The following is a 12927-nucleotide window of genomic DNA, read 5'->3' as shown; positions in this document are numbered from 1 at the left end:
TGATATCAATAGGTCATATTGGTATCGGCAACCATTTCTAGTGTGATTAACTACTCCGGGTAAGGAGGCTAATGATGTTAAGGGTTCTTGACATCGACAACCAAATATGAATAAGATTTGATTAACTATTCTGGGAAAGGAATAGATAATGATGTTAATTAGTTGTATTGATATCGGCACGTGAATGTAATTGATTAGTCTAACTCAATATTTAAAGACTGATGATACTAATGAGATTTCTTAGTGTCGGCGATTACCTTCCAAAAAACTAAAAGGGATAATATTGATTAGTTATTCCAAAAGAATGAGATAAGTTAATGATACCAAGAGAGGAATATCTTGATAACAAGTGAGAATTGATTTATAAGGATATGGTGTTCGCAAATCATTAAGTTGTGTTGAGATTTCTAAGATGAAATTATTCTTGGCAAATAAGATATGATATTAGATGGATATTGGTAATAGATGAAAAATATATGTTGTAAAAGAGGTTTATGCCTAATTTTATGTATCAAAAGAAATTCTATGGAGATCATTACATGTCATTGTTATTGTTTGTTATTACCCTTTTATATTTATATGTACACGTTAATTTCTATTTTCAGGTCCATCAGGGTCGCGTCAGGAGTGATATTGGTTTATTTATCTTTTGTTTTTGACCATGTAAATTACTTGTAAATTAAGAAGCTTATCTTCTAAAACTTGAAATGTAATATTAATCCATAAATTTGAATGTATGACCTTAATCTAATGTTTGTAACTCTAAAACCTTAATTTAATATTTGTAACTCTAAGTACCTATTTAACCGTGTATGTTTATAGTTGAAATCGAATCTTTCATTTGAATTACATTATATGATATTGAATAAGATGTGGTGTTGATAATCATGAGTTGAGTTGAAATCCACGATAATTGGATCCGAATGTAAATTAAAATTAGAAGTGTAATAAAATTTTGTTGATAACTTGGGACCTCCTAGTATAGGGGAGACTTGCCGGAATTTTGGTAGAAATTTTGGTGTAACCTATATATATATATATATATATATATATATATATATATATATATATATATATATATATATATATATTACCTAAAAAATCCCACTATATCGTGAAAAAAGGGATTAGGAAATCAAGGTTGTTACACTCTATATGTACATGCCTGTATATTCTAACTAGCTGGTTTCCAGCTTAGTTTCATTTTGATCTATAAAATTTCTTACATTTGATCTAAAAAAAAAAAACAAAGAAAGTGTCAAACCAATTCATCAATATTGTCTGGTATGATTAATGTACTAGGGACTCCATAAAAAAAAAACTCGATTTGCAAGGATTGAACACCTTCTTGATATGTTTTAAACATTTCCAATTATGATCATTATCTTCATGTTCACTGTCTTCAACATTTAAAATTGCTTCAACATCGTCTTCCCTCTCCTGCTATACACATATCATTGTGAGCATCTTAGTTAAAAAAAAGAGAGAAAAAAATTAACAAGACATATAAAAAAAAGACAAGTATTCATTTACCAATCGTGAAGAAAAGGATTGTGCACTCCTTTCCTTTGCCCCTGAGGAGTTAATGGATTTCGTTTTTAGATGATCTTTTGAAGCATTCATTCCCTTCACACTAGGAATCACAAGTGGTGTCTTCTTTATGTGGGCACATGTTAGGGCACCATTCTCCTTGCCTAAATCAACATCAACTACTTGCTTGTCTCTTTTATTGGTAGGAGAAATTCTTTTCTTTTTTTATTAAGATAGGGCCATTCTTCTTTTCTTTTTTCTCCTAGGATCTTTTGAGAATGATTTTCATCTCTGGAGGACAAACTTTGGACCACCTTGGAGTCCACCAGTCCATGTAGCATTTAGTCACCAAGAAAGTTTAATGTTTGGGGGCAACAAAATCTTGCACTAAGAATGAGTGTTGAGTTTAGTAAAACTATACCAAAGTTGAAACGTATCTTCCAAGGTTGGAACCTAGTTCTCCTTCTAAAATCACGAGGAATATATTGGCAAAATCCAAACTGTCTACTAAATCTATTAGGAAAATAGAGCTCAATAATAAAAGTTCATCATAATAAAGATTCAAATAGCTGGATCGAATACACATAAAATAGTCACTCTTAAAGACCAATAAGTTGCCATCATCATGCAAGACAACAACTTTGGCCAGGGAAAGTAATGTTGGAGATATGATTCTCTTGAGATTTCTAAAAAGAGCATTAGCTTGAGATTTATTGAAATGTTTTCCTAGCCTTGTGCCGACATATCTTGTCATCCTAACTAACTTTGGTTGTTTGATAGGTGCCAAAGTTTTCTACAAGCCAACTACTAAGAAAATAAATAGGAAAATGGATGTTTCATGTAGTCACACCTAATACAGATTGGACTTTCTTTAAACCTTGAAAGATACTTACTAGAACTGGTATTGCAAGAAAGAATTGTCTCTTAATCACCATCATAGATGCTACTTTAAAATTACTAGGATGAATGAAACCATCTTTGCTAGGAAATACAAATTTACATAGCCAATATGAAAGAAAAGCTGCTAAATAAGCTCATCCTGAATATAATGAGTGACATTAAGCTTTTTAAGAGGATAAACAAATTTTTCAGAGCGAATACGAGACTTGCCAATTAAGCCAGATAGATAAGTAATTTTATTGGATTCACTAGACTTACCTATTGAGAAAGGCATCTTATATCTCAAGTCATCTCGGAACAAGAAATCTACCCAATCTTGAAGAATCATTACATAGTAACCATCGATGGTCTCACATTTTTTATGAAATGCAATAAATAGATACTTGCAACTCTTTGAAATAAAAGAACATTCTTTCTTATCAGCTTCATTAAGTTCATCAACAGAAAGGATGACTTCATCATAAAAGTGCTAAAAATAGAAAGGCCACTATATGATTTCAATTCCCAAAGTGACACAGACTCCTCACCATTCGGGGTAGATAGCATGTTAGTAGCAGGATTCCAATGGTTGTAGAAAGAAAGAATTATTAGAGACACAAACTTTATACACGAAAATCATTAGATTGGTTTGGTTTTTGGATATATTATGGTTCTCACCACCCTCTAACATCTAACCATTGGGATCTGAATGTTCTGGTTTGGTGTGAAAGATATAGCCCTCGCAACATTTCAAGGAAAATCTACCTGCAGGTCCGTCATGGTTGTTAGCTATTTCTGTCTTTGTCCATCGTTGGCTCTTGCTCAATTTTTGATATGTGGGTCATATTGATGAGCTCTTCATTATGAACGGTGAAGATTGGGATTAGAGACTCTGAAAAGAAGTTATTCATCAGAGAACCTTTTTTGTCCATCTCTTAAAAAATTAGTATTCATAACATAGTTTTAAAACTCGACCTGGCCCGGCAAGTCGACCCGGGACCCGGCTGACCCGAGTATGGAATCGGACCAGGTTTATGAAAAAATAATAGTTAAAAACCCAGCTGACCCGACGGGTTGACCTGGTCGACCCGACGAGCTTAGTTGATGACCCAGCAAGACACTGTCAAAACCCGGTTGTAACTCGTTGACTATTTTTTTATTTTTTACCAAAACGATATCGTTTTGATTTATAAAAAATTAGGGTTGACCTAGGTGACCTGATCAAAATCCGGTAACCCGGGCCTTGAGTCGGGTTGACCACCGAGCCAAGCTTAAAATCACTAATTCATATGCATTATTTTAATAAAGAAACCACAACACGATAGTAGAACACCATAACACCCTTTCTTGTTCATCACGATAGTGAAATCACTATTCAAAAACTATTCTTCTTCTTTTTTATTTTATTTATCCAAATTTAATTTCTTTCAATTTAGTCATCAAGATTTATTTTTTATGTCGGTTAGATTTGGTGTTTCATAACATGTCAAATTTACATAGGAAAATCTTGAATTATTGTAAAAAATAAATAAATAAAACAACAACCATCAAAATTGATATTTGTAAAAAATAAATGTAGACTTTTTGTTAATGAGACGTGTTAAAATATAGTTTAATCCCTCCATTTTAATTTTCTTAAAGTTTAGTACGATCTAGTTTCTAGTTTCGGATTGTTCATTTATATCATAAAGTTTATTTGATTTGCATTCCAATCTCTAAAATTTAAAAGAACATGGAGAAAGTTATTAGAAAATAAAAAACAAAGAGAAAGCTTTTAGGTGGCCGTTTCCGAACACCATTGACTTTTATTTTGATGACTATGGATTTGTCTTTGAAAGTGTAACTTAATGGAGGTAGTTTTCATTTTCAATGATACCAAGAAAAGTATATCAAAACTCCCAAAGTTTTTTTTATTTGATTTATGTTTTTAATTTTATTAGAATATGTTTTGCTGTTTGAAACAGGGTTATAATGGTTTATGGAATTCTTCAGATTTTCTTATGAAATAAATTGTTAAAATTTGGGTTTTTAGGGGTATAATAACTTGAACCTCAATTTTCAAATCACTGAATGCGTCTCCAATGATTGGAAAATGAGGTAGAAACAGGCGGACATTTTTCAATTTTGAAAAAAAAAACAACTGAGAAGATGACCTTAATGACAAAAAAAAAAAAAAACCAAGAGCGTTTGGGTTTTCATATTGGTTAGGCATGAATGTCCAATCCTTGCGCGCCTGGGTTTTTTTATAGATTTTTTATATATATTCTTTTTCATTAAATTATTTTTTAATAAAATTATTTAAATAATTTTTAAATAACTATCCAATCATGCCATTATTTTTAAATAATATTAGCATTTTCTATGGTAATATTAGTGATTGTTTTTTTTTTTGAATAGGTATATATGTATTTAATATAAATGATCTTCTAAATGTGTATGAAATATTTATTTTTAAATATTTTATTTTAAGTTTTTTATATAATTTCTAAATATTAATTTTATTAAACATTTTTATTAATACATCTCCATAAAAAATAATAATTCATTGTTTTTTTATTTATTTATTAAAACTTGCTTTTAAGACTATAATAATTTTTTGTCTGGGAACATTTTTTGATTAAGTTAATTTCTTATATTTATTTCAAATTGTTAGAATTGATATTGATTTTAATTGCTTACAATTTCTAAGCAATAAAAAAAAGCTAAAGAAAGATATATGATTTTTTTAAAAAAATACATTAGTTAAAAAAGATATAATTATAATAATAATTAAATATTTTCTACAAAATTTAAATTATGACATTTGTAATGAAAATCTATTTTTATTATTATTATTATTATTATATATATATATATATCAAATTTTTATTTTAATTATCAATTAATATTAATAACTTTTTTATATTTTATTAACTGATTTAATTTTCTCTGTATTTACACTAAATACTGGTAAACTTTTCAATTCTTAATTTAAATTTTCCTAATAAACCAATAATATGAACATCTAAGGAGAGATGGGCCAAAGAAGGCCCAAAAGTCTTCCTTTGAAAGAATTCTTTTTTTTTTTGTGAGGAGGAAGGATAAGGTGAGGCGTGTTATTGTTTTAAGGGTGAGACAGAGAGAGATTCTGAGAAGATAGAAAGGAGAAGAATGGGGAGCAGCGGTACTTGTTCTCTTTGGAATGGGTTCTTAGGAAGTGGGGGGCAGCAGCTCCGGGCATCGGTGGCAGCAGCCAAGCAGAGGACAAGCCCAAGTCTAAGCTTTGTAACAGTTGAAGCCAAAGCCAAAACTAGACGCGAAGACAGGACTGCTCGCCATATTCGTATCAGAAAGAAGGTCTCTCTCTCTTTGCACTTCTTTATGTGATGTGATGACTTTTAGATAATCCCACCTCAGATGGGGTCTTAAAATTCCCTTAACTTGTATATAAAAAGCTAAATCCTTTTTTTTCCCGCATTTTTTCATAATTAATTAATGCTTTGGATTGTTGTCTCGGCTGGTCTTGAGTTGGCTGTGGAATCTTGGTCTCAGGTGGAAGGGACTCCAGATAGGCCTAGATTGTGTGTCTTCCGTTCCAACAAGCATCTCTACGTCCAAGTGATTGATGATACAAAGATGCACACGCTCGCTTCCGCTTCAACCATGCAGAAGCCCTTCGCTCAGGACTTTGATTACTCTTCTGGTCCAACCATTGTAAGCTTACCAACGCTACAGTCTTTCTTTGATGTTTTCTTTTCCTTTCCAATGTCTATTACAGCTACTTAGTTTTAGCCATGCCAACTTCTTCATTCTTATTCTGTGATAGTCTTTTTGAAAATCTGCAAATTGTAGCTTCTTCTTAACCAAGATTTAAAGAGAGTTTGGAGCAAAACTGTGATGTAAACCAAACACTTTCAAATTTGTGGTTGGGGCAAAACGACGGAAACAAACGGAGCCTTAATACTTGTGCTTTTTAATGCATTGCTTACTGAATTATGATCCCCCTACCTACAACCCTCCCTGAATCACTTCATTTCTGTGCTGCAGCCGTTTTGCCAAACCTTTTCTCATTGATTGCAAGCTAAGCTTTTGTTTCTACTACCTTTTCCTTTCTCACCAGGATGTAGCTAAGAAGGTAGGTGAAGTCATTGCAAAATCTTGTTTAGAGAAGGGGATAACTAAGGTGGCTTTTGACAGAGGTGGGTACCCTTATCATGGGCGTGTAGCAGCCCTTGCAGATGCAGCTCGGGAAAATGGCCTTCAATTCTAGAAATGTGATTGGTCAGTCACTTTTGAGCATTCTTTTTTCCTTTTCTTTTTGAACTTTGTGATGGAATCATGGATGAATTTGTTGGTGAAACTCTGTAATTTTGTTAATTACTGAAAGTGGAAAAGTTCTTTAGTTCTCTTGGTCAATTCATATCATTTATATTTGAAAAAAGGAAATCAAATTCAAATGTGTCCTCTTATTTTGATGGATGGAATTCACATTGAACTTGACAGCTGTTCTTTCCTCTCCCACCAGTGGGTTGGGAGCTGAAATGCATAAGCCCATAATCGCTTGGAGTGGCAGCTTAGTACAACATAAAGTTGATTGCTAGGGGTGTGATAGGAGCATTTATGCTGGAAAAGAAAAGTAGGAGCAAACGATTCTATGGAAGCTCTGTGAAGAAATCCAATATCCCAGTCACTCATTAGCAATACCGGTATTAAATAAGGGAAGAACAATGTCACTTGAAATCGTGTCTTTGATTATGACGACTTTTGTTGTCTTTGAATACTTGATAGGAAGAGGCTATAAGCAAGTTTTTTTTTTCTTGGAACAACCTTTCTCATGTCAAGTATTTAGATATATCACATCCCTAGATTCAAATGTAGATAGAAGGCTTCATGTTGAGCATGCATATAGAGGCAAGAAGCCTATCTTTAGCATATTTACATAGCAGTGAACGCCTTTGAGTTAAGTGGTTATTTCAATGGTACTGAAGCTCTGTTTGATCTAGCATCTGAGAGGTCCAAGTATTGGGACTAATACTCTCATTTATTTGCAAATTAATTTCAACATAATTGGTAGGTATTATATCTGCCTACATGGTTAAATATTGCACATCTCAGTTTGGCCAATCATACATGAATTCCCAAAATCCAGTCTGTCCATTCATCCCATACATACCTTCTTTTGATATTAGCCACGAGCATTGAGTCTCACATCTTGTGTGATCCCTTGAAAACGAGTATGCATCAAAATGGGATCTCCTAGCATTTTCCCATTCCATATCACAATAAAATAGAGTAGTTCCCCATGCATTGACTGAGAAGTCCCAACCAAATTCACTTCCATCGGCTATGTCCTGCTGGCCAAGATCATCATCTTTCGACTGACAATGTATGCTCAAGTTTTCCCCATTGCCTAATCTGTTCTTGATGCTTGCATGCACGTCATCTGAAAGAACCATCCTGGAGAAGCTGAATACCAGGAGAAACACCACATGATAACCCACCTGATATGGGGCTGGCATGTTGTTGTAGTCGATTTGAACAATTCTGATCTGGTGCTGGTTTTTTTTGACGAATAAAAGCTACAATGATAGCTTTATTTATGTGAGCGAGCTTGTTCAGCATCATGCGATAATTTTAGTTAATAGTGTCAGCCACAACAAAATGAGATCCGATCCTGTCTACAAAATTAAGGATTGGCGATGCTTTCTAGTACGGTTCCTTGTTTTGTTACAGGAAGTAACGTCATCCTTGTTTTAACTGCCGAGCGACAAGGTTCTGGCATTGGGATTGCTGGACTCATGACCCACGTACTGATCTGATCTTGCTACACTGAACAATTTTACTCCCAATTCTTCTAATCAATGACTTTTTTTCCTAATCACGATCACCATCATATCCAACCATTGTTGTACTAATCAAGTCGTTGTTGATTTGGATCTTGCAGAGGAGGTTTGATATTTCTAAACGAACACACCACACATCTATTTTCATTGAAAGAAAGCTATGATTTACAAGCACAAAAGATCATGCTTTCTTTTTCAGTCCACTTCAATCCGGTTACTATCATTTGTATGATGATTCTTTTGTTTTTTGTATCAAATTATTTTAGTATTTATTATCAATTAACTCATTATTTCTATTGCAGCTCATTAGACATTTATTTGCTAGAAATTGAGAAGTTTTTGCTTAATTTTTAGAACCCAGAGCACAAAAGATTCACCAGAACTGAAACCTGCTTCCTTAAATGAATCTATATATATATATATATATATATATATATATATATATATATATATATAGATACAATGACACAATGATAGTCTTAGTGTGATTTTGGTATTGTGATAGGTTTTTGTGATTGTGGTATAAATAAATAGATTTTAAAAAAATATATAAATTTATAACCAAAGTTTTAAGAGAGTTTTTAGTGAAATATAAATAAAATTATAAAAACTATAATATATATTGATTAGCCAAATATTTTTCAAAACTGTGATCGAAGAAAAAAAAACAGTTTCAAGCACAGCCCATTGAGAACTAACTTTACAGGTGGGTGGTGTTTGAAAGTGTGGTAATAATTGTTTTTTAAAATGTTTTTTGTTTAGAAATATATTGAAATAATTTTTTTATTATTTTTTAAAAAATTATTTTTAATATCAATATATTAGAATGATCAGAAACACTAAAAAAAATTTATTTAAAGTAAAAAAATAAAAAAACTTAATTTTTTTTAAAAAATACTTTTAAAACATGATTTAGTGATTGTATACCCTAACGTAGCTATCATTGAGCATTTAACAAGAAGCAGCCCTCCTCCCCCTTTCATAGCCATCCTATATATTATCCAGGGCCTTAACTCGATATACCCAAGTAGACATTCCAAATTTTAACTGCCTTGGGCTGTCCCCCTTGAGGAATATTTCATAAATAGCTTGCCTAATTTAATTGCTATGACTAAGGATCGACAAGGAGAAGGTTGCCTTCTCTGGCAGAAAATACGCACACAGCTCATGCATTCTTCCCCACAGCTAGCTAGCCCTCAATTTAAATGTATTAGCAATAATATGCGTGCTCTATAAATAGTCTTACGTTGGATAAATTATTATTTTTTCTGAAAAGATTCCAAGCTTGTTGAGAACCCCAGTTTTTCCTCCTCTCTGGTAATTAACCTGTGGGGTTCTGTTGCTCATGTTATATATATGTAAAAAATAGTGTTTATCTAGGGTTCGTGTGAGAATATGGCCACCAACACAAGTAATGTAACAGTTGCATTGCCAAAGCCTATGAAGGCAACGTCAAATGGAGCGTTTCAGCATGAGAATCCATTAGATTATGCGCTTCCTTTGTTGATCCTTCAGATATGTTTGGTCGTCGCTTTTACAAGGACCCTTGCATTCCTTCTCAAGCCCCTCAGGCAACCCAGAGTCATTGCTGAGATCATTGTAAGTTTCTGCTCTTGAATACCATCATCATCGTGCATGTGATCTTGTCTTTTATATATCAACGACTTTGTTCTTCGATAAAAGGAGTCGAGAAATTTCTGCAGGGAGGAATACTGCTTGGACCATCTGCATTCGGAAGAAGCGAGAGATTTCTTCACACGGTGTTCCCACCAAAGAGCATGACTGTCCTGGACACGGTCGCCAACATCGGTCTCCTTTTCTTCTTGTTTTTGGTGGGTTTAGAGCTTGACATTCGATCCATTCGTCGCACTGGAAAGAAGTCCTTGGCAATAGCCGGCGCTGGCATCACCCTTCCTTTCCTTTTAGGAATCGGCACCTCATTTGTTCTTCGTTCCACCATATCCAAAGGAAGCGCTCACGCCCCTTTCCTTGTCTTCATGGGCGTCTCTCTCTCCATCACCGCTTTCCCAGTCCTGGCCCGTATCTTGGCGGAACTCAAGCTTCTAACCACCGATGTGGGCCGCATAGCAATGTCTGCAGCTGCAGTCAATGATGTTGTTGCCTGGATTCTCCTTGCACTTGCTATAGCTCTCTCAGGCAGCAACACTTCTCCGCTTATCTCATTATGGGTCCTCCTTTGTGGCGTGGGGTTTGTTGTGTTTTCAGTTTACGTCATAAGACCATTACTGGAGCTTATGGCCCGGCGCAGCCCTGATGGCGAGCCGGTGAAAGAGATCTACATTTGCATCACGTTGTCACTTGTGTTGGCTTCCTCTTTCGTCACCGACTCCATCGGCATACATGCACTTTTTGGAGCTTTTGTGGTGGGAATCTTAGTACCCAAGGACAGTCCTTTTCCCGGGGTTCTTATAGAGAAGATAGAGGATCTTGTGGCGGGGCTCTTTCTGCCACTCTATTTCGCATCCAGCGGGCTCAAGACCAACGTTGCAACCATAAGTGGAGCACAATCTTGGGGCTTGCTTGTGCTCGTAATAGCCACGGCTTGTTTCGGTAAGATAATTGGGACAATGTTTGTGTCGAGGATGTTTTTTAAGGTGCCCTTTAGAGAAGCTGCGGCTCTTGGATTCCTAATGAACACCAAAGGCCTTGTGGAGCTCATTGTCCTCAATATTGGCAAGGATCGCAAGGCAAGTACTCATGTTCATTGCTTAGCTAGCTAGCTCTAGGCAGCATCACTCACAATTCGTAGCGCTTCTATCTTATGCAGGTGCTCAATGATCAGACTTTTGCCGTTTTAGTTTTAATGGCGCTGTTCACCACCTTCATCACTACGCCCATCGTGATGGCCGTGTATAAGCCTGCTAGAAGGGTAGCGCCTTACAAGAACCGTACTGTCAAACGCAAGGATCTTGACACAGAGCTTCGACTACTGGCCTGCTTCCATAGCAGCCGCAATATTCCTACTATGATCAACCTTGTGGAGTGCTCCCGAGGAACACGGAAGCGAGGACGCCTCTGCGTGTATGCCATGCATCTCATGGAACTTTCAGAGCGATCATCTGCAATCTCAATGGTTCATAAAGCCCGAAAAAATGGACTCCCTTTTTGGAACAAGAAACGTGATGATAGAGATCAAATGGTGATTGCTTTTGAAGCTTATCAGCAACTCAGCAGTGTCACCATCCGTCCCATGACTGCCATCTCTGCTCTCAACACTATCTATGAGGACATCTGCACCAGCGCACACCAAAAGCGTGCTGCCATGATTCTCCTCCCATTCCACAAGCACCAGAGAGTGGACGGAAGCTTGGAGTCTTTGGGGCACTCGCTGCAGGAGGTAAACCAGCGCGTCCTCCGTCATTCTCCATGTTCTGCTGGTATTCTCATTGACCGTGGCTTCGGAGGCACCACCCAAGTCTCGGCCAGTGATGTGTCCTACAAGATTGTAGTCCCTTTCTTTGGAGGTAGTGACGACATGGAAGCTCTAGCCTACGGGATAAGAATGGCAGAGCACCCTGGAATCATGCTTACTGTCCTTCAGTTCGTGCCCGCATCAGGGAAGACGCTATTGACATTAGAAGGCCACGATACCAATGTGATCAGGGTTGAGAATGATAAAAATTCTAACAGCGAGGCTGATAGCGAGATCTTCTTCTCTGAATTCGTCCAGCATGCTGCCAAAAAGCTGCAAGATTCAGTGACACATGAGGAAAGAGTGGTAGAGAGTAAGGCAGACGTTGTTGCAGCATTGAAATCAATGAGCAAGAGCAATCTCTTCTTGGTAGGAAGAATGCCACCCACAGCTCCTCTGTTGATCTCAACCGACACTCCAGAACTGGGTCCTGTTGGAAGCTTTTTGGCATCCTCCAACTTCTCCAATACAGCATCAGTTTTGGTGATTCAACACTATAATCCAAATGTAAATCTTCATCCGCTCGTGGAGGAAAAAGAAAACGAAGACACGGATGATGGCACAGATACACCCGTTTTGGTTGACAAATATTGATATATTAATTGTATGTAGGTGTGCGTGTGTGTGTGTGTGTTACACTATGATATTGATATATTAATTTACCATTAATTAGCAATTATTCATCATTTAATTTGTTCTATGACCTTCCTTTCTCCAGCTAATTAAGCTTGCTACATATGAAGACGTATGAATAGTAATTACGATATGATGGGTCATGATTTCTGTAAACCAACCTGATTTAAAAGTCAACACATGAAATCACAATCTAAAATGGGATTATGTCTTTCTTGGCGTCCAATTTCATGTTGGGCTATGACATGACCGCGCCCAACTTTAAGTTGGGTAGGGGCATGTCCGCGCCTAGCTCTAGGTTAGCCTGTGACGCATCCCCGCCCAACTTCAAGTTGAGCTAAGGTGGGTCCGCGCCCCAACTTATGTTGGGTCAGGGACTCATCCGCGTCTAACTCAATGTTAGGCCAGGGCATGCCCGCGCCCAACCCCATGTTGGGCTAGGACGCATCTCGTCCAACTCCATGTTAGGCTATGGGGTGTCCGCACCCAATCCCCTGTTGGGTCAGGAACGTGAACGCGCCCAACTTCATGTTGGGTTGTAGTGTGTCCGTCCTTGACCATTTTTTGATATAGTCACAAGTTGAACCCAACTCCTTCTAGGCTTAGTGTGTGAGTTGAACCCAACGTCCC

At 36.3% G+C, this 12927-nt stretch overlaps 2 protein-coding genes across 3 annotated transcripts; both read left to right on the top strand.

Moving 5' to 3' along the window:
* The first annotated feature begins 5495 nt into the window (after positions 1-5495).
* LOC133696229 (large ribosomal subunit protein uL18c) lies at positions 5496-8503 on the top strand. 2 transcript variants are annotated; one of them, XM_062118352.1, is made up of 4 exons: positions 5496-5745; positions 5941-6102; positions 6509-6669; positions 8333-8503. In XM_062118352.1, the coding sequence occupies exons 1-3, from the start codon at positions 5560-5562 to the stop codon at positions 6656-6658; spliced, it is 498 nt and encodes a 165-aa protein (XP_061974336.1). In that variant the 5' UTR covers positions 5496-5559; the 3' UTR covers positions 6659-6669; positions 8333-8503. The 2 variants fall into 2 exon arrangements, with proteins under 2 accessions (XP_061974336.1, XP_061974335.1); XM_062118351.1 differs by lacking the exon at positions 8333-8503 and adding an exon at positions 6892-7393.
* Positions 8504-8826: 323 nt separating this feature from the next.
* LOC133696561 (cation/H(+) antiporter 19-like) lies at positions 8827-12362 on the top strand. The gene is made up of 3 exons (XM_062118779.1): positions 8827-9830; positions 9935-10939; positions 11020-12362. The coding sequence occupies exons 1-3, from the start codon at positions 9627-9629 to the stop codon at positions 12256-12258; spliced, it is 2448 nt and encodes an 815-aa protein (XP_061974763.1). The 5' UTR covers positions 8827-9626; the 3' UTR covers positions 12259-12362.
* The last annotated feature ends 565 nt before the right edge of the window (positions 12363-12927 follow it).

This window comes from Populus nigra, chromosome 6, assembly GCF_951802175.1.
Source record: "Populus nigra chromosome 6, ddPopNigr1.1, whole genome shotgun sequence".
Taxonomy (NCBI): Eukaryota; Viridiplantae; Streptophyta; class Magnoliopsida; order Malpighiales; family Salicaceae; genus Populus; species Populus nigra.
This window is presented reverse-complemented; position numbering and strand designations above follow the sequence as displayed.